Consider the following 22,624-nt stretch of genomic DNA (forward strand, 5'->3'; position numbering starts at 1 on the left):
TGAACTGGGTATAACACAGGGAGTCTTATCGAAGAAGGGGGTGGGAATAAAAGGACACGGAGGGGACAGGAGCCCCATAAAGAGACCAACAAAGCTAAAAAAACCTCTGCAGAAGGTCCTGTAGAGACCGAAGTTCCCATTTTCTTTGGGCCATATACCATCACCAAGAGCTCCCGTATTCCTTGCACTTCCCCATTTCATTCCTCACTAACAGGGGCACTAATGAATCTACTCATCAAAAACCCAGAAAGAATTGAAACCAAAGAGACTCAGCCCATGCCCCTCAACTTACAAGCTTCCCGGAGTTTCTCTTTGTCATAGTGGAGTCCTTCATAGTCTTGTAAACTGATTTTGTTTACGCGGATCCTCAGGCGATCAGGGACAGACTGGGGACTGAAAGACAAGAACCAAGTGGTCAGATACAGTGAGAGAACAGAACTGGGAGTCTGTGTTCTGGAGAGCTTAGGGGCAATAGGATCTCCTGTGGGTTAAAAGGAAAGGTTTACAAACCAGAACTACTTCCTGTTTACTGGGACAAAAATTATCTGAAAAGTCTTCTTCTAGAAACCCAGTGTAACTGAAATTTAGGTCAGAACATAGGAACAGGAAAAAGGCTCTGGAGAACATCCACATATAATATTTGCTGTTAATTTGTCAAAACTCAAATAAGACCATATGTTTTGTTGTGTAAAAATTAGACACAAGTAATAAAGAATAATGAGAAATATGTTGGAGCTACAAAATACTAGTAACTGTTTCTATAATAGTCAAAACTAGTTAATGATGGCTTTGCCTCAAAAGAAACATATTTTTAAAATGTATTTAAAAATACAAACTAGGCACCTACAGTACATAGGACTAAGGTTAAGATTTCCCATCCTATTGAGGAGTCTTTGAAAACACCAGCTACTTAAGGCATGCTATAATTGAAGCTGCCTGCGAGGTGCTTTGAAATGAAGCAAACAACTCGTGCTGAAAGAACTCATTCAAACTGACCAGGATGTATATTAATTAAACAGAAAGCACCAAAGTCTCTGAAACATCTTGTTCACCTGCTTAATTCCGTAAATTTGTCTTAAGTCACATCTTTCAAGTGGTTGATCCTAGGCCTGAATTGAATGACAAACAAACAAACAAACAAACAATTTTTATCATCTCCACTGTGGATCAATATATTTCTTTTGGTCTGTGAGCATTCTTTAGTTTCATTGGTTGAAAGAACTTTCTTTTTAAAATAGTAAATAATAATAAACATAGACAATGAAAGAAAGGGAGAGAGAGATTTAAAGTATTTAAAAGTCTGTAAGTATTCAAATTCTAATGAGGGCAATACGTTAACATATATGAGGCTCCCTATATTAAAACAGAGCCAATACAAAACTACAGATGGCTACTCCTGAGCAACCTGGAGACAGATGTGATGCTGGCTGGTCCATCACTCAAAGTAGGACTGTTGAGTGCCTAATCTGCTGGTGTGATGCTGGTTGTGGTAGAAGCACAGGGAATAAACCTGGTATGAGTATGTTAGTGATGATGAGAAGATAGATATCTAGTTTGTTGGAATAGCTACAAGCCAGTAGACCAGACATTAGTATCACATGCCTGCAAGCATCACTTCACCAACAGATAAACTGATTTCAAAATATAAAGCTATTTTAAGGTCATGTAGCTCTCTAGGGCAGAGGTAGAGGCAGAGATATATTCTCCACACTCATCATTCTGATCTTAATATGGAGCCAAGACCGTGAGACTTCAGATAAATACCAACAGTCCATGTAGAAGATAGCAAAATCATAATACAATTTATCCAGGTCAGGTGATCTCTACCAGGTGCCAAGACTGTTTTATTTATCAATAAACAATTTACAGGGGGGTTAAGTGAACTGTGACACAAGCTAGGAAATATGGGACAGATATTATGAATGGATGCATAGATCTATATTGATTCAAAGGGAAGTCTGGCTACCACATACTTTAAGTACAATTGTAAAAATCACAGAAAACTATAAATGACCTAAATTTCTGCATGTAAATTGTGGGACTTAGAAGTCTATGTTTGTAAAATGCCTGCCCACTCTGTGATGACAGGCAGGAGTATGAGGTTGAGTGACTTCTGTGTAAACATTCTATGGATAATGGTAGACCAAATGCCACTGAGCTCTAGAGTCAACAAGACTAGAGACCTCATTAGGGAAGCAGTTGCCAAATGTAGACATACTTCAGAGAACTGTTGGCCAGTCCTTTCTTCTATTTCAACATGTAACGTCCATCTCAGCCTCTCAGAGTCTATTCCCTATCTGGCAAGTTTTACCTCTCAACTTCACATTTTTTGCCCTCTGATTCTACCCAATATAATGCTGCCTCTGAGAAAACTAAGCTCCAAATTTCCATGAGGTCCACTATGATCATACAATAGTACCTAGTATTTGAAAAGAGTTTTCTAGATCCCAAGTGAAGTTATCTCATTTCTTCTCCAGGACAATAAGACTGTCACTAACCAGCATTGAATTCTCTTACCCATCTCCCTCCTTTTGCTTTTAGCTCCCACCTTTTTACGACTACTTACAACACACACCAATAGGAGCTTTCTGAAACCAAGCCTTCTAGCTAAGGTATCCTGTTTTGCTTCATATTAAATGCTTATTTAAAATCTTAAATAAAAACGTTGACTTAACTGAAGCCCATTAATAAATTTCAAGGCATCACACCATGAACTAAATAACGGAAATTCTCTTTCACTCATTCTTGACCCTCATACACGCAGTAGGTGTGGGACAGGGGTCAACACAGCCAATTGTTGAAAGAAGCTAGGCTCTGAGGCAGACCGACTGGATCTGAAGCAAAGTACTTCCACTTCCTAGTTCACCTGTGATTTAGTTTCTTCATCAGTGAGATGATGACAACAGGATCAATCTCATGGGGAAAATATGAGAAAAATAATCAGTGCACATGCTGTACCTTGGGAAAGTGACTGGCACATTCTAAGTGTCAAATAGGTATAGCTAATATCATTATCATAATTGCCCTGATCGTTCCTCTCCTAAACAAGATTCTGCCCAACAATATCATCTGCTACTGCCAGACACTCAGAAATTTAGAACTGATATTGGAACCTCCCTAGACATTTCTAATGAAGGTCTTAAGGGAGCTGTCTCTCTTGGATGGTGTCATAACATTCCACACTCATGAATCTTCCCCCACTTGGTATTTCAAAAAGCCAGCTGATGGCAAGGAACTGGACAGATAAAACATAGGGAACAAAATGTGCATTGAAGTAAAGTGAAAGCTAAGCAATTCAATTTTATCCCCATGTCACATTATATTAGTGTTCCAATACTGCCTGGCTGGAGGTGGAGGACAACAGAGCTATTCCCTGGAGGCTGGGGAATAGCTCTGCCATTAGTTTTCTAAAATTGTACTTTGCCAAAGAAGTTAGTAGAGCATAGAAGAGAGTCCTAACTTGAGAACAAAGAACTATGCCTCCACGCCAACAACTACAGGCAACATATACTTACTTAGGCATCGTATCAAGAGTTCTAAACCTGACTTCCAGAGGACACTCAAATCTCCTAGAAGAGAGCCAGAAATCTGTGAACTGCCCTTCCTATTGAAGTGGGGATTTCAACCTACTCCATTCTTACTAATGTCTTCTGCGATCGTACACAGACTCAAGAGTCACAGTATAAACTACCTCTTAGCCATACAGCACACAGCTGTTGCTTTCTAAGGTTGGAGGGGAAAAGACCATCATCCATTACAACAACCCCTTGAGTATTCAGTGTCATTCAACTGTACCTGGGTCTTACTACTTCCTGTTTATTCATAGATGCTGCTGGCAGCCCCCCCCATGTGTCTGTCTGTCTGTCTGTGTTGCTATGAATTGAACTCGGGGTTTCATGCATGCTAGGCGATGTTCCACTACTGAGCTACCTCCCCAGTCCTTTTGTATTTATATGACATGAAATCTGAAGCCACTCTGGAGCTCTGATTATCAGACAGCAAACCTTAGCATGATCAAAATCTGTTGACATGGAGAGGGAGAGAAAATTCAGGGCTATGAATCTATGAAGTCTTTTGACTAAGAATACAACTAAAGGCAGTGGATGCTTGTAAAAATTTACTCAAAGGTGCTAAATATGCAAATATTAATTCATGTTGCAGACAAGACCCTTGAGGTTATATAATATTCTATATGTTACACCTTGTGAATCTCCTGTTTTACTTTAACATTTCTCAGATGGCTTATTGCAAGGTTCATCCCTTTGAAAAACTCATTATACAGGTGCATTGATTTTTATGCAGAACCAGAGAAGATTGGATTTCTTTACTAACACAGAAAACCATCACAACCCTGTCTCTTTCTACCTTCAGGCTAGATTTAATTAAAAAACATCCCCTAAATTATTTCAAGTCCTGCAAATCTGAAGTTCTGCTTACACACAGTCTAGGTACAATACAGTGTGTTTCTAACTAATCTTTGTTTGTTTGTATGTTTTTGAGACAGGCTTTTTCTGCACAGTTTTGCCTGGTTCTCTAAACTTTAATAGAAGTCATTCAACTAGTCTTATGTTATGATGGGTCTGTAATTAAAAATGTTAATTATTACTGTGAATAGCAAGAACGAGTCACTTCCTCCTTGCAATTCCATCACCCAGAGTACCACCTCGCCCATGTTCCAGTTTTGAGTCCTGCTGGAGCACCCATGGCCATAAGGTTTCCACACAGGTTGGCACTGGAGTTTCCAATTGCTGCCTTCCAGTGGGCTTGTCTTTGCAAACCCGAGAAAGAAGTGTGACATGGCTCTGCATGTCTGTGTTCTATCTGAGCTCTAGATGAGGAGGTGAGCCCATGCAAGGTTATACTCTCCTCACCTTTCCCTGCATCTCTAGTGGGATCCACATAGATGACAGAGAATTGAGAGCTAGAACTCCTTACCAAAAAAGGCAAACAGTCCACATCAGGACACATGATATTCAGTTAAACTGTAGTAACCCAGCGACGTCATCGACCACCAGCTGTCAAGTGGGGCTTTATTTAAACACAATTACAACCAATAGCTTCCTTCAGGATTTTCTAGAAATTGCTGAAAGTTTCCTTTGGATATTTTTTTTAACAGACATTGAAAATAACCTAAATACAGACACATCCAAGAAGGCCTCTACAATAATACCAAATTGAATCAAGGATTCTTAGCAGAGATTTGAAATGGAATTCGGATACCTGCCAATTCATGTATGAATCTTCAGTTAGCTTCTGCCCAGAGAAGTGAACAATGCCTCAGGACTGTAAAATTGTGCAGAAGCTTTTGAATCTCATTAATAGTAATGAGATTACACTGATGGTGAGTTGTCACATGCTCCTACTACCAGACACACGTTACTGCAGAATCCTTCCCAGCTTGTCCTTTCTTTTGTAAGGGGGTGTGCTACACCCATATGGGATGCCAACCTGGCACAAGCTGACATCATCTAAGAGGAGAGGATCTCACTTAAGAAAATGCCTCCATCAGATTGGGCTGCAAGCCTGTGGAGCATTTTCTTAATTAGTGATTGGTGTGGGAGGACCCAGCCCATTGTGGGTGGGGTCAACCCTGGATTCTATGAAAAAAGCATCTGCACCACACCAAACCACATTTACATTTACTTTTGAGGCTACAGAACAGCTGGCTGCCAAACTAGAATTCCCCTCCACAAGTCCATGTCTTGTCTCTACTTCCCCCTTCTCTGCCATTTCTGCAATTTGAGTCCACCCTCAGCTCTCACCCTAACTCACATTTTAGCAGCGTTTCTCACAATGGTTGGCTCTGCTCCCTAAAATGGAAGCTTGCACTTCCTTTGAAAGCTGTCTTCCGACTTCTGACCTAAGCTTCCGGGAAGTTGTCCTTTCTCTCATGTGACCTTCCTTCTTTTCTAAACATCTTTCTAATATCCGTGTTTTTCTGAACTTCCACTAAACTTCCCACAGACCGAAATACTGCCACCATCCCAAACCTAGAGGAGCTCCCTGTAGCTAAAAACCCCCATTGCACATTGTTTGAAGTGGAAACACGATCAGGACAAGAGGATGTTGCTTCCTCACACCTGTTAAATCATGAGCACTTTGAGAGCCGGCAGGCCACCCACCTGCAGCTTTCCTTCCACCTCTCACAAAATACAGGAAGCTTTCAGCATGTTAATAGCTATCATACTAATGGAGAAGAAGCTATACCTTGGGTCAGATACCATCTACAAATTTAATTCTCATGTGGAGTCTCTTGGCCCTGCTATTTGCTAAGCTGGCAATTAAAGATGACAGCCTTTGAGGAAAAATGTCTCTAATTACATAGCCATAAAATGTCCCATGTTAGAGGAGCATGAACACTGAGGAAATGCTATGAAGGGAGGTGATGAAGAAGCAAACACTTCAGGAATGAGGACAGGTGGGATTTCCATGTAGAAAAAAACAAAAACAAAAACATGCATTTTCTATAACAGGGTTCTGCAGATTCAAATAGCTGAGGAGTGGTTGAAAATACATTCCATATTTGTATGATCAAGGCACATCACACAAAATACCATATACAATGAGTATACACTAACAAAATTAAAATCAAAGTTTTGTAATAATGATAGTTTAAAAAAAAAAAAAAACAAAAACATAACGGTTGGAACTGAAGCAAACGCAGAATTAAGTCCCTTTTGCTTCCAACTTATCAGGCCAAAGTCATTTTCACCTTAAGAAGCAAATCCATGGAATGGAGTGTTCTTGGTTACTAAAAAAAAAAAAAAAAAAAAGTGTCTTACAATTCTAGCATAAAATGCTGGGTTGGGGGGCTTTTCGGAGTGGAGCATGCAACAGCAGCGAGTGTTCTTTTGTTGTTCTGACTGGAGGGAGAACCATGGGAATAAGGAGTTCTTGGGATGGAGCCAATGAGCCATAATGGAATAATGTGACTCATAAGCCCTCAGGATGACTGTAGCTTTCCTGTGCTCAGAAAGACAGACATTTTCTCTGCCAGGATTCAACGTCTATTTAGCAAACAAAGATCTCACAATTATTTGCTGTCTGAAATGCTTCACTCAGGTTTATAATCCCAGACTGTTTCATTATCCTGTTAAATCATATTCACAACTGACAAATTGCATTTCCTTTGTTGGAGAGGAGTATGGGGGAGGTGCTTTGATTTGTGTAGTTTTAAAAGTGTCATCTCACAGAAGAAAATGTGTGGCCTTTCACATGTGACAGGAAGAGTGCTGGGATTAAGTTTATATAGGCATGTATGTTTCTCTTCCAACCTCTGAAAGCCTTTGGCTGAATTGAATAGTGTGATTTAAATGAATGTATCCAGAAAATCAGGCCAAACAAATTGCCATCTTTCTGTTGTAACACTTTTTCATATACAAGAAAAAAAAATTGGGAAAAAAAAATAATTAAGGTTTGTTTGTTTATATCTAAAAATAGTATATCAAAGCAATAAAAGCAACAGCCAAGAAACATAAATCAATAACAAAGCAAAAGTCAATACAACTACTGCAATGTGTTGTTTCTCCCAAGGATCACACTGTGTCCATGAAAGGAGTAGAGGTCAGTTTAGGGCATTGGCTTTGGAAGGGATCATGGACTCACTCCAGACTCCTTAGCCCTTCTGTCTGGGTAAGTGATCTCTCATTCACTCTCACACACGCAAACTGCCACTCCATCCGCCTGAAGTGATGTAGTCAAGGTGAGTACTCTCTGAACCCCGTGCCATGCTGCTTCAACAGTTAGCCTCTAAAGCTGTGAGCTAAGAATAACAAACAAACAAATAAGCCTTCCTTTCTTCATAAAGTTACCCTGCCTTGAGAATATTGCTATAGTTGTGTCCAAGTGGGTTCCATAGTAATGGGGACAGGGACTGTCTCTGACAGGAACTGATTGGCCTGCTTTTTGATCTCCTCCCCCTGAGGGGGGAGCGGCCTTACCAGGCCACAGAGGAAGGCAATGCAGCCACTCCTGATGAGACCTGATAGGCTAGGATCAGAGGTAAGGGGAGGAGGACCTCATCAGTGGACTGAGGGAGGGGCATGGGTGGAGAAGGGAGAGGGAGGATAGGGACTGGCAGGGGAGGAGGGAGGGAGCTACAGGAGGGATTTAAAGTGAATAAACTGTAATTAATAAAAATAAAAAGTGATTCATAGATCTATTCTGTAAGCCAGGTGGGTCAGAAAAGACTGGAATGTGTGTGCATGGTCCTATTGAAATGAGACATCAAAAACACTGCATTAGACTTGCTTTCCCAGGAAGCAGGCTTGTTTTATACTAGATGAAGAAAACAAGAAGTCAGCACTGGCCAGATATGATGACTAATCTTCACTGTGAGACTGGGTTCAGAATAACCTAGGAGACACACAGCCTCGGGTGTGTCTGTGAAGGTGATTCCAGACAGGATTGAGAAGGTAAGATCCACCCTGAAGTGGATGGCACCACCTCATAGGCCAGGGCCAAGTCTTAAAACAGGTGGACAAGGAGCATGCCAGGTGACCACTGGCCTGCTCCTTGTTTTCAGTGGCACAGATGTGAGCAAACACCATCACACGCATCCAGCTACATTTTGACAGTCACCACCACGTGAGACTAATACATCCTCTGTTAAGCTACATCCTGTCAGGTATTTGGGCAAAGCAATGATAAAAGTAACTAATAAAACTGTCAACATTAATTTAAAAATTTCATAAGAAACATTTTTCTTACATGTCTTAACAATATACATAAATATTCTATGTATGCTGAGAATTCATTTATTTGTTTATTTATTTATTATTGTGTTTGTACTCATGGTGTATGTTTGGGCATGTGTGCCACAGCACATGTGCGGAATTTAGAGAACAATTTTGAGCAATTTGTTTTCCCTTTCTACCTTATATGGGTTCTAGGGATTGAACTCAGGTCGTCAGGATCCATGGCAAGGAGTGCCTTTAGCCAGTGGGCCACTTCACTGACCCACAAAATATGTTATAAAGTGATTTATAAACCTTAAAAATAATCTAGCTATCAAATAAACTTGTAGAAATTTACTCTATCTTGACTAATTGGGAAGTAATGCTTTTTCTTCCTTGTTTTGATTTATTTCTTTATTCTAGGTTGACAATTGTTTGTCAAAGTCTTGAATGTTCAGTTCAGATGTGCCAACCATTATTTTCTCCTTATGCCTTTTATAAAATACTTTCTTTTCATTTCATGCAAGTGTTCAGGGTTTTATGAAAGACCAGGAAAACTCAATTGAATTGGTCTAATTAAACTCAAGCTCTCTCACAAATGAAATATACCTTGCAGTTCATTACCACGTCAGTAATAAAACTCAAAAAATACAGATTTTTGAACCACTCAAAACAAACTGTTATTGATATGTTGTTGTTGTTATCTGTGTCAGAAGACATCAGGTACTATTACAGTCTTGTAACAAAGGGTGAAACATATCTCTTTTGTTTTTAAATGCACTAAATACAGTTGTAACATCCTAAAGACCTTTTATTTCTGGGTGGAGAATCCATTTGTAAATAAATCTCTTGTTCATGGAGATGATCAGAAAGAAACCTTCCCTTTCTATTTACAGTCTGAAGCCATTACATGGTTGTTTTATTACAGCAATGTCCTAGGCGTTCAGATTTAAAGTAAATTTAAAGTGCCTCTTGTTCAGCCACTATTTATATATATTTATATAGAAAATGAATTTGGAGAAATGCCAACAACCTCACTTTGAACCCATGTAATGATTTCTGAAAATCTGCTTACATAAAAGGGCAATTTCCTTCATTCCCTTTATACCTTTTAATAAAAATTATTTTCAGGAATTAAAAGATGAGCGAAAGTACTGGACATAAGGCTCAGTCTTCAACCTGCTAGTGACACACACACAGTGGGAGAAATAGAGAGAGAAAAAAAGCTAAAATCTAAGTCCAGTGTACTTAGTATAATGCTGCTAAAAGCCAAGTTGTGGCCTCACACGCCCAACTGATACATAAAGCCATCCATAGTCTCTCAGAATATGACTTTGAATATGCAGAGAATTGGTATTTTACAATGAAATTTAGTAAAAATAAAATCATCATTTTGGAAGCCAGCACATCAGATCATTTTCTTTATTGGAAGAAGGACTCTAGTAGAATGTGTAGAAAACCCTATGAAAGCACATGGAGGAAACACCATTTCCAAGTCTAGACATGGTTCAGAAGCCAACCCTGGCCTCACCTTGACTAGGTGCTCAGCCTCCTGAACTATGAGAAAACATAATTCGGCTTTGGCTGCTCAGTCTTAGTGTTTTGTTAAGAAAGCCCAAGCAAATTCATACAGCCGTCAACCCAAATGCAGTGAGGCCTGCTTGTTTGGTTTAATCCCACAGTCAAGAATTGACAAATATGTATATTTACAGTGACATACAGACACAAACCATATACACATAGTGACAAAATATTTCACTTTCCTAAATTTCAAGATGAATCCCAAATCCCTGCCAACTTAACACATCCTTGTTGTGGCTATTCAGACCCCAATTTCCACTTCTTTTGACAGAAGACAAGCTATACAGAAAAACGGAAACCATGACTTCGTGCTTACTGAATCTTTCTTTCTTGTAAGGTCAGAGTTTTATGTTTATTTTCCTTGTTTTTTTATACAGTGCAGGAGAATCAAATCCAAGCTCTTGTACATTATTAGCTAAATAGTTAAAATTTGTGTTTGTTAGGGCCACAGGATGGTTCAGAGGAGGGTAAGGGCACTTGCTGCCAAGCCTGACCACTTTGGCCCTGTTCCTCGAGCTCATGCTGCGAAAGAAAATATCAGTTTCCTCAACGCCTTAGACTGGGGCGGGTGCACATGTGCACAATAACCCTCAAAATAAGTAAAGAATGCAAAAAAAATGAAAAACATTTGCTAACAAAGTACATAAATTACTCTCACTTTTTCCCCCTGCATAGTAAATATAGTTAGCTCAAGTATGATTCCAAAACCTTTCCAAGAACTCTCTCTTATCCCAAAGATGGCTTTAACAATGGCCCTGTATGCCCTACAACCCAAGCCAGCAAAACCAGCCCCAAATATTCACCTTACTCTTGAAGTGAACATTTACTATATAAAAAGTGCTGAGTCCTAAGCCTGTTCATCCACCTACGAAGACATGAATAATTCAACTGTAAATATAAATGTTAAAAGCAGTATGATATAATTTTCAGCCTCCAGGAAATCCTTAATGCATTGGGCCTTTACATAAGTGTACCGGATGCTAAGCCCTGTGACTGACCTCTGCAATAGGAGCACATAGAAGCCAACCCTCACTGGATATGGAAGCATGATTCTTCCCTGTGAGCCTTATGTATGAGCCTCACTACAGGAAGAAGTATGCACGACCCTTCCTGGAAAGCCTGATGCTGACCCTTACGGCATCTAGAAGCATGGGTATATTGCTAAATCTTTCCTTATAATAATTACTTGAAATCTTCACCTTCAAAAAAAAAAAGTCAAACATCTAAGATGTGTGAAACTGAATTCTTAATAACACACATCTGTTTTTACTTTAAAAGCATATGTGGTACAATTTGATTAATATATTTAACTCATACATACACATACTAAGTAATAACTAGAGTTTGTATTGATGATAGAGTTTATCTTAAGTACTATAGAAGACAGCCTTTAGTACTATCCTCAAAGCAGGTAGGCCTGTGTTTAAGTCCTAACTTTATTGATTTACAGCAAGCTTCCTACCATTTGTTCTCAGTCTTCTCATCAATGAAAGAAGCGTAATAATGATTGTTAACCAATGCAGTTATTAGCGCACTAAGCTGGTCACAATATAATATATTAACACAATGTAAGTATATACCACTTCTCTGAGCAGGTGTAAACACCCATATGAGTTCTTGCACACAGCTTGGTAAGGCCTTAGCTAAGCTTCCCAAGGCAGTACAGAGCCTAGCCTCCTGCTCAATACCCAGAACCAAAATGATCCTGCAATCTCATGACCAGTCTTGTTGACATCTCCCCTTGGGGCAAATTTTAATGAGATTTAGAGTTATGCCTTGGATTTACCATAACAGATCTTCAGGGCTGATGAAAATCCCAAGGATCAACTGTATTTTAAAAATTGTCTTAAACACAAAATGGAAAAGAATGATTAATCCATGGCCTGTGTTGTACAGACAAAGGCAGGGGTATCCATGTGCTTAAATCAGAAGCATGTTGTCAGTGGGGAAAGCAGTGTCAAGTTAAGAAGGAGACCTGTGCTCTTTGCTGACCCTGTCCTCCTGTCATGACACCTTGAAAGGGATGATTTTGACACAGAGGGAAGAAGCTTTCAAGGGGAAACCTTCATAATATAAAGACCAAAGAAGACTGTTATTTGAGTTTCAGCTTGGGCAGTGGTTCAGAAGCAGCACGAGAGAAATTCAGAGTGATTCTTATGTGTTTTTCCCTTATAATTTTTCATTTAGTATCTGTCATGTGAACTATCAAGGAAGAGTGAAAACAAGAAAGGATGACTGTGTGCTGCTGTGATGAATAATCAAGAAACTTTGGACAGGAGAATGAAATGATTAGTCACATAACACACAAAATGTGAAAGTATCAGGAAACTTGAGAAGGAAAAGTTGGGAATGGGCAAAGCGTGGCAAATTCTTCGGGTTAGAGGCTTAGAGAGCAAATAGATTTGCTTTCCTGAAAATGTGAAACTAACCTGTCTCACTATCTGACTCTGGAGTCTAGTTGCTTTCAGTTCTATAAACAGAGCGATTCTCACTTGATCTTTTAAAACAGAAACCTCTTGGCTCTTTTTACAAACCTCTTGGCTCTTTTTACTTCTGTAGAAGTAACATAGGCTCACTAAAATCATAAGGAAAAGTATCCACAATCCTACTGGTCAGAGGTAATTGTACAAGGTTATAATAAGAGTAACAGTTGGGAACAAATAACCTAAACATGTTTGGGGTGCCTAGAACTTTTAGTATCCTCCAAACTGTTTTTTGGAGCCAGAAAATAGGATATAAATTTTAAAATTCACAGATCTGAATATGGACATTTTTCTGTCTCAGACTTTTCTTTCTAGAAGGCTCAGCTGGCCTGTAAGTGCCACTCACCCCAAAGCTCTCATTAAAGTTTATGCATTTTCCATCAAGAGCTTGATCTGTGGAACCAAACCACGTATGAGGGACCACCTTTCTGCATTAGAGGCAAGTCACATAGATTACAGAGACATACATGTAGTTATCTTTTAATGGTATTTGCTTTCTTTCTGGTACTGTTATTGAAGTAAAAGAGTTTATGAGAAAAAGGAAAAGTGTTCTGCAGAATGTATATCTTCGAATTACAAGTCTAGTTAATAATTAGAGGATCAGGATTACATGAACAAGACAGGCAGATGCTATCTAATAGTATACTACACAGGGTTAACAAAATGTTGGGAAAGCTTTGACGTGGTCAGCTGAAGAAGACAGTTACAGATTTTTCTAATGAGTTGCAAAGACCAGTTTACTTCCCCCTTCAGAGGCATGCAGACATTAAACCACACAGAGACTGTTTACTTCAGTCATAAAGATTGAAGGTTCTCAGTTCTGCATATGCAGGTTTTCAGCTATGAAATTCTTAAATCCAACCCAAAACAGAACCATAAAAATGGCATGCTGACAATATCTCCCTTCTCTCTGTCAAAATCTTTACTTTTGCAAAGAAAATCAATTTACTTTTCTCCTTTACCAAGAAGCCTTCATTCATCAAAATCAATTTTGCAAAGCTGAATCATATTCAGCCTGTGGTCAAATATGACAAGTTACATTGTCCTTCTGGGCCTGTGCCTAATTCTGCTTTCCCTGAGGCAGCAAACAAATCTACACAGTTAGCATCAGGCAGGTCCCATTTTTGTCTAAATTATAACTTTGGCCTAAATATAATTTTGGATGGTGTATTACATTTATGTCAGTGGCAGTTAGGATGTCCTGGTGGCCACAGAGATGCTCTGCTGCCATGGGCTGTGGCATGGGCTCAGTAGCTGAACTGGGTAATAAGGAAAGACACGAGACAATGGACCTGTGAACTGGATATGGTGGACCCAGGTGATTGTATGGAAGGAAGGCTCTACACCATAACTAAATAAAGCAATAAAACAGCCATAAGGGACCTTTAGAATGTGAAAACCAGCAACAAATTGGGGAAGGCCAGAATGCCAACTCCTGCTGGTGACACCTCACTGCCTCCTTCCCGCACTCTATAACTGGACTCAAGCAGCATACAAACTGAGAGTGGATGCTAGCTGGAGGCAGGGAGAGTGCCGGGAGAAAGCCTGATCTCTGGCTTGAGTTTAAGAAAGGGACACCTCAGATCAGTGACACACTGAAGAAAAAAAAAATCTTTTTAATTTTTTCCCTTCATCCACTTTCACTTCAGATTTGAACCATTTCACTGCACTGGTAGTCACCATGAGAAAGGCCTTGAGGTAGCTAAGATCACTAACATCAAACACAGGACTTCCTATCTGATCTCAGGAACTTCCATGCCCAAAGGGTGTGCACCAACCTTCATTGCTTCTTCCCTTTCTGTCACAGTACCAGGCACAAACACCATTGCAGGAGACACACATAGTTGGTAAGTAACTGAAGCTTGGATTTTCTGGTTGAAGGACTAAAAGAGGAATGATTTGCAAGACGAAGGAGTTAAAAAGCAGCCTCATAAAGCTTTTTGCCCTGCACGCAAGGTCTCTCTTTAGGCTGCATCTATGTGAATGCCAAAGGACAGACCTTGCCCGTGTCCTATACCGATGACCTGGTATGGACATGTTGAACACATGGAAAGACACCAAGAAACATTTGAAAATAAGGTAACCATTGCAGCTACAACCCTGAGGATACTCAGAAACTGTGGCTTGAACTCTATCATGTCAATTGCTAAATGGAAAAAATGACAAAAATATAACAAATAAAGAAAAATACTTAAATTCCATAAGGGAACCAGAACAAGGTGAAACAAAATGAACCAAACATGAGCAGAAGGGAGGAAGTAACAAAGGGCAAAGTTCAGCTACATTTCAAACAGAAAAACAATCAGGAAAGCCAATGTAACCAAGAGACAATTTGTGGGGGTGGGAATAAAACAGAACTCTGCCAAGACTCTGCCAAAAACATCAAAAGGTACATTGAATTACAAACATCATGAATAAAAGACAACTATTACTACAAACTCCACAGAAAGAAAAGAGATAAATTTTTTCACAATTCCATACATAGTAATTGCCAATATAAAGGAATACCAAACAACTATAAAAAATTTATCAACGTAAAGATAAATAACCCAAATAGTCTTAGAGATTTTACCATAATTTCAAGTAATTCTCAAAGGGTTATTTATTACTTTTATTTTCTGTGTACAACTATTTGCCTGCATGCATGTACACATACCAGGGGCATGCCTTGTGCCCAGGGAAGCAAAAGGAGTCTGTCAGGTCCTCTGGAATTGGAGTCACAGGCAGTTGTGAACCCAGGTCATCTGGAAGAGCACCATATGTTCCTAACTGTAGACTCTCCCACCAGCTCCCATGATCTATAATGTAAAAGTTGGAAGAAAAATCCTGATGCCCAAATGGTTTCACTCACTGGCAAATTCTAACAAACAAATGCCATTGAATCTTTTGAAAAAAAAAAAAAATCTTGATAAATAACCCTTCAAAAAAAGAACTTCACAGCTGAGCATGGAGCAATAGCTCAGCAGTTCAGAGCACTGGTTGCTTTCCAGAGGATCTGGGTTAGAGTCCTAGAACTGACACAAACATCTGTAATTCCAATTTCAGGGGATAGGAACCCCCTTCTGGTCTCAGCTTGTACCAGAAATGCATGTGGTGCAAGCAAGAACCCACACACAAAATAAATGAATAATGGATTGCTAACAATTACCCTAGCAGTGAAAAAGAATGGCTTCCTAAAATCAACAGCAAAGCGAGGGATCACTTTTACTCAGCATCATACTAGAAACCCTAGCTGATAAAACAATGTAAAAGAAATACAGGCATACAGATTGGAATAAAATAAGCCAAGCTATTCCGATTGATAGAATGGAAGATGCTACCAATTTCAAACTAAAAAAAGTTCTTAAACAGGATCTAAGGATCTAAGTGCATATGAATCCATGTTATTTTTATAGACTATCATGAGAAATTAAAAATATCACTTTTAAAATGTCCAAAAATATCATTAAAAATAGGTATGAAAATGAGGTAACTAAGTACAAATCCATTAAAACATGCACAAATCTGTATGTTTAAAAATACTATAATGATAGACAAAATTTAAAAAAAAGCATTCATTACAAGGCTCAGTATAGCAAAACAAACAAAGAAAAAACAAAACAAAGCCCTAATAATTTCTATATTGGCCTACAGATTCATTATAATTCCAGTCAAAATACCATTAAGACATTTTAAGACACAAGCAAGCAGTAGATGGTACATCTGTATTAACTCCCTGCACCCCATCCAAGGCTCAAGGAAGACCACAGAAGAAGAGGTAGAAAGGATATAAGAGCCAAAGGACAGGGTGGAATACTGAAAAAAAAAATTCTGTCTGTGGAGAGTACATAGCTATTGTACACACAAATGAACTCACAGTCGCTGTGATTACCTGCACAAGACCTGTACAAGATTGCACCATTTAAAATTTCAGCATAGATGGTAGAGGGGTTCCTGAGGTCCTACTCCTTGCTAAGGAGTTATTGGCAATTAACGGTTACTGGTGGAGAGAGAATATTTTTTCTTTGGGGTATGGTTACTATAAGGTTGCTCATATCCCAGTGCATGGTCCTACATCCATGCATGTATGGACAACACTAATTAGACTCATGGCCTACACAGAAAAAAAGATAAAGGGAAAAGAAGAAAGGAATGAAGAAAAAAAGGATTGAAGGAAGGAAGGAAAAAAGGAAGGGAAGGAAGAAGGGAGGGAGGGAGGAAGAAGGGAGAAAGAGGGAAAAGGAAAGGAAGGAAAGAAGGGAGAAAAGGTAGTGGTACATGTAGTTGAGAGCGAGATTGCTGGGGGAGCTGAGAGGGGAAGGAGAGGAGTGAGTGGTTGGTATGATCAAGATACATTGAATACATGTATGAAATTTTCAAAGAATAAATAAAAATACTGTCTTAAAAATAACTGATCACTAAAACCTTTTCTGTACAGGGAATTTTGTTGTGCAAAGGAGTATTATAAGACTGAAAACACAAGAGGCATACACAGAGAGAATATTTGAAAGGCCTGGGATTCAAAATAAGCACCAAAGTAAATTCAATATGCAGAAAACAAGCAGTCAACTAAAAAGTAACCAAAGGGCTATAGACATAGCTAAGTTTATAGAATACTTGCTTAATAGACTTGGGTTCCCTCCAAGCATCAAATATACTCTATCAGGCGGTACTCCATTGTAATCCCATCTCTCAAGAGGGAGAGGCTACCATAAAAAGCTAAAATGTTACGCTCAGGATGGGAGGCTGAGCACTGCACTCAGGGTCAGCCGCTTTCGACCCAGAGAAGAGCATGTCTGATTGCATGCGGGTTGATACCCCAGGTCCCACCTCTGAGAAAAAGGTATCAGACGGGTCTGATGCTCTTTGGGTGGATGACACCTAAATGAACATCAGTACAAAGTCCCAATTTATTTCTAATATCAGAGATCAGACTTCTACTCTTGCCTGATGCGTCTAAAACAAAAAGTGGGAACTGTAGAGAGCTGTGTAATGCCGAGCCTTAAAGATGGAGCTGGTTTCTGCCTTCCACCTTCCAGATGGTGAGTGCTCTTTGTCACAAACAACTCCATATTTGGCTAAGGCTGAGGATCTGGCTTGCTTCCATGTATATGGACCTATCTGTATTGCCCATGTGGCACGCTGGGGTTGGCTACCCAGAGGCTATTTTAAGCTGCGGGCTGGCTTTCCCCGGGGTCAGAAGATTGTTCAAGGTTCCTGAATAAACTGCATTGAGAAGAACAAAAAAAAAAAAAAAAAAGATCAGAAAGAAGGAGAGGAGGACCTCCCTTATCAGTGGACTTGGGGAGAGGCATGCATGCAGAAAGGGGGGGAGGGGGGACCGGGAGGGGAGGAGGAAGGGGCTTATGAGGGGATACAAAAGGAATAAAGTGTAATTAATAAAAATTAAATAAAAAATTTTAAAAAAGAAAGAAAAAGAAAAGATAATTTAAAAAAAAAAAGAGAAAAGAGGGAGAGGCAGGAGCACCAGCATTTCAAGGTCATCCTTGGCTGTGTAGTGAGTTGGAGGTTAGCCCAGGATATGAGACCCACTCTGAAATCAACCAACCAGCCAACAACAACCAAATGACTTGAACATTTGCAAAGAAAATTAGAATGCTAAAAGATATTCAGTCACTTAGTCACTTGGGAACACAAACAAAACCATCATGTGACAAAACCACACGCCCACTACAGAGATTACTAGTTAAAATTGAAGGCACTGTTGAAGACCAGAAACAATAGGATGCGATGAGAACTATCAAACACCACTGATAGAAAGACAAAATGACAATACCACTCTGAAAACAGTTTTTCATTTGCACTCCTATTAAGAAAACCAAATCTACTTGCCATGTGGATCAAGCATCCTCATTTCTAGACATTTAACCTGGAACAATGAAGAATTTTGTGTATACAAAATCTGCTCCTTAATGGTTTGAGTCATCTTATCAATCATTTTAGACTGGCAATAACCCAGCTATCTTTCAGTGGGTGAATGGAAATAGCCACAGAGTGGAATGCAGCTCAAAATAAAAACCAACAAATGACTAATCTATGCAAAAACTTGGATAAACCTCAAAGATGTTATGTTCAGCCAAAAAAAAAAAAAAAAAACAACAGCTGAAATGGATTACACATTGTTTGATTCCATGTTTGTGGAATTCTCAAAGCCACAAATCTATAGTGATCGGTGGCTGTTAGATATTGGGTGATGAGAGTAAGTGGTAACAGTGGATGGGTTACAGGACAGTATGCAGAGGAAAATTAGTGACGTAATCTTGTCCTGGTGACGGTGCTTTAAGACTCATGCGACTGCATTAGAATTAATAACGCTGCTGCACGTTCATTTCAAATATTGATAAAACACAATCATTTGTGACAAATACTCAGTAAGAAGTTGACAACTTAGAAGTAGAACTCAAATCTCTCTACTTGGAGTCTAGTCATGCTGTATTGTAATTTCATTGTGGTCAACTCAATTGGGTCTGTTTCTGGGGTGTTCATTTCCCCAGGGAAGAAATGGAGCTTTCTGATCTCAATGTCTTTAATAGCCCAGGGTATCTGGTATCTAAAGTAAGCAGTGATGAAAGATGAAAATGATAAGTCAAATGTAAATGGATCACATTATTTCATTTTTATGCCGGAAGAGCAAGAAGGAAATGTGGCTACTAATGGGTGAAGGGATTCTACAAAGCCTCATTTTGAGGTTTCATATGCTTTTTAGCAGATGCTAAATTGCAGCAACTGGCTGATGGGTTTAGCACTATTATCCACAATTTAAGAAATGCAGTCTGCATGTGCCCTTTTAAGACAATTAATCACATACAGGTTATTAATTTTTAAAGCTAAATTGTTAGAATATACATGTAAATGTTCTTGACTCAGTGTTGTCTAATTTAGTGAATGGGGCATTAAACCCTTTGTTTAAAATCCACCAGTTCATATGTGGCCATAAAGGACCAAAATATTATATAATGCTAAGGGCTGGCGAGATGGCTCAGTGGTTAAGAGCAGTACTGCTTTTGTAGAGGACAGGAGTTTTGTTCCTAGCACTCACATTGGGGTAGCTTACAGCCACCTGGAACTCCACCCTCAGCAGATACAATCAGACTTTTCTGCACCCCATGAGCACCTGCATTCATGTGCAAAACCTCTCCCTACACACACACAATTTAGAAGTAATAAACATAAGTCTTAAGACTATTCCATAATGCTGAGATGTTATGTGTGGTTGGAATTTAGTATTAGATCACGACTCCTAACAATCTATCTCTCACCTTTGTATCATCATTTGTATTCTTGATTTCCTCAAAAAAGTCACCAAAAAATTAGAGCAAAGGATGTTTTCCAGAAAAGGGTACTTCAGACTGGTTCAAGGTGGCAGCATTAGCGTTAAGAGCAATAGAGAGGCCTCTCCAAAGATCCAAAGAGGATTTACTTAAAACGGTTCTGAGGGACAGAGAAAACCAGACCATCTCAGCTCCGGTCTAGATGGTCGGTGGAGAGTGCAAAGCAGTGTTAATAAGCTAAGCATGCCTGGGCCTCTCAAAAGGCAGCATGGGTTCCAAATGCTAAGCCACCACTGTTTGTGATTTAAAGGCACAGAATGCACTGCTGTGCTTGGACTTCTCTCTGTGGCCTTGCTCTAACACCTGGCTTTTATATTCCACCCAGGTGTGCTATATTATTATATATTACATTTATATTAGATTAGATATTTTACTATATATTCACATATATTTATTATACAGATGCTTCCATCAGTCACTCAGAAATATAATATCCCTGTACTGTAACACTATGGCACAGACATGGAATATTTTCAAATCATCCCTACAGGTTTCAAATAGTCACACCTACTGCCTGCTATACTCTATGGGAGTACCTAACTATAGCACACCCACTCCAGAAATACAAAATAAACAGCCTCCACTTAAGATACATGGTTACAATGTCAAAATAGTCCTTCTAGGGATAGAACTCAACCACTCTCACATCTGCTTCAGTTGCTGACATTCTCCTTAATTTGCTCTCAGTCTGTGGAGCCACTGAAACCACAATCAGATGACGGACAACCAGTCATTGAAGACAAGTTTACTGAGGAGCCCAGAGAGTGGAGAAGTTTAGCCTATAATCATCAGACAACTGGGAATGAGATAACATTACTAAGTTGGGTTTTGACTGTTCCGTTATAAACCTCATACTTTGTGCAGGCACTAGGTGATTGTGCTGATCACTAGATCTGCAGCATAAAACCGTGCCTGGCACTGAGCCAGGGAAAAAAAGAAACATTCCTCAGCTAATATACTATTTGTAATAAATGGGATCTACAAGCCAAAACCAAGATTGAATAACTAAACTTTAGGAAGTACTTTGTGCTACCACTAGATTTCACATTTTGCACAGTTCCTCATGCACACATATTTTTTACTCATTATCCCCACTACTAACTATGGCTTGGTCTCATAATGGTCTGTGACTAGGTCTGGAACACAGATTCATAAGGATATATTGCCAGTCACCTCAAGTAGGCCAAGTCTGGACTGGGAATACACACAAGTAAAGAGTTCAGACAATGAAAACCAAATCAAACTTTAAAAGCTTTAACATTCATCACTAGTGAACTGCAGTGAGGTGTGGTTGACTTTGAAAGCAAGGATCAAGGAAGAATTATATGAAAAGGTGATCACGCTGCTGGGTCCTGAGAAACGCAGTTGAGTCTAGACAGACAGAAGGCAACATGAGTTTAGAAGCCTGGTTGCCTGAGTTGGAATCTCAGTCCGACTTGCTCATCTGTGACCTTGTGTAGAGACGAGAAAGCGCTAGTGCACATGCAGAGTATTATCTTGAGGATTATGTAAAGATGCAAAGCACCTAGCACACCACTTGAAAACTAACAAATAGCAGGTAATATATATTATATGGAGCAAAGAAAGAGACATATGAGTGTTCAGCAAATGCTGAGGAAAAACTCTAAAAATCATACTTTCATTGCACCAGAAAATTAAAATACTCTGGAGACATTGAGCATAAACCACTAAACATGCATTATAATAAATTTCTTCTAACTCAATGACAGCTCAGAGTCATTGATTATTGTATAACAGCTGTGACTCTTTGGCACAAAAAGGAACTCCACACAATGTTAAGAACAAAAGCACTTCCTCAAATATATTTGTAATGGTATTGCTATAACTGTCCTATCATACTCTGAAAAACAATGATGCTTGGTGTAGATTGTTACACCAATCCACTAGCCCTGAAATATTTCATAAAAAGATGAGAGTACAAATGCATAGTGGGTGGAGACACACACAGCACAAAGCTCTCCATTTCACGAGAGGAACAGGGTGTGAGAACATCTATGATTAGGTGGCTCCCTTATATGAGCAGCAGACCTGTGGAGAAAAAGGAGGATGCAGGTGATCTACCCCTGAGGAGAGGCTGGGGACTGAGGGTCAAAACAGAATGGCACTGTACTCACATGGTGAAGGAGCCGGGGGGAGCAGACACTCGCCGCAGGTCCGCAGCTTGCACCTGATGGATGCTAGAGGCAGCAGGGAATGAGCAGCGAAGACAGAATCAGCAGGACAGCGTGGACAAACAAGGAACAAGCCGGGGAGAAAAAGAGAGACACACAAAGTTTAAGCAGAAATTAAATGAGCGCATCACCAACAGTGATGAAAGAAAAAAAGGGAAATCAAGCCAGCCATGGAAGTAATCCAGAGAAGCCGGTGATAGCAGTGAAGCCAACAGGACACATGGAAGCAGCTAGTTCCAGGCAAGCCACATACTGGAGTGCAGGGCCAAGGCAGGAGAGTGGGATGTGGGCACAGGAGGCATTGTCAATGGCACCTTTGCTCCAGTACAGTCAGTACAACCCAAGGCTGGAGGCACAGGCTT

At 39.6% G+C, this 22,624-nt stretch overlaps 1 protein-coding gene across 9 annotated transcripts in view; it reads right to left on the reverse strand.

Moving 5' to 3' along the window:
* Positions 1-22,624, reverse strand: part of Dgki (diacylglycerol kinase iota) — a 453,496-nt gene that overhangs the window by 127,096 nt on the left and 303,776 nt on the right. For 6 of the 9 annotated variants that reach the window (XM_060380194.1, XM_060380193.1, XM_060380189.1 and 3 more), the window contains 2 exons: positions 22,206-22,268; positions 293-393 (listed from right to left, as the gene is read on the reverse strand). In XM_060380194.1, the coding sequence (XP_060236177.1) occupies positions 293-393; positions 22,206-22,268 (164 nt within the window). The remainder of the gene's footprint in view (positions 1-292; positions 394-22,205; positions 22,269-22,624) is intronic. The other 3 variants (XM_021638217.2, XM_021638216.2, XM_060380190.1) reach the window with 1 other exon arrangement.

Source organism: Meriones unguiculatus, chromosome 3 (genome assembly GCF_030254825.1).
Source record: "Meriones unguiculatus strain TT.TT164.6M chromosome 3, Bangor_MerUng_6.1, whole genome shotgun sequence".
Lineage (NCBI taxonomy): Eukaryota > Metazoa > Chordata > Mammalia > Rodentia > Muridae > Meriones > Meriones unguiculatus.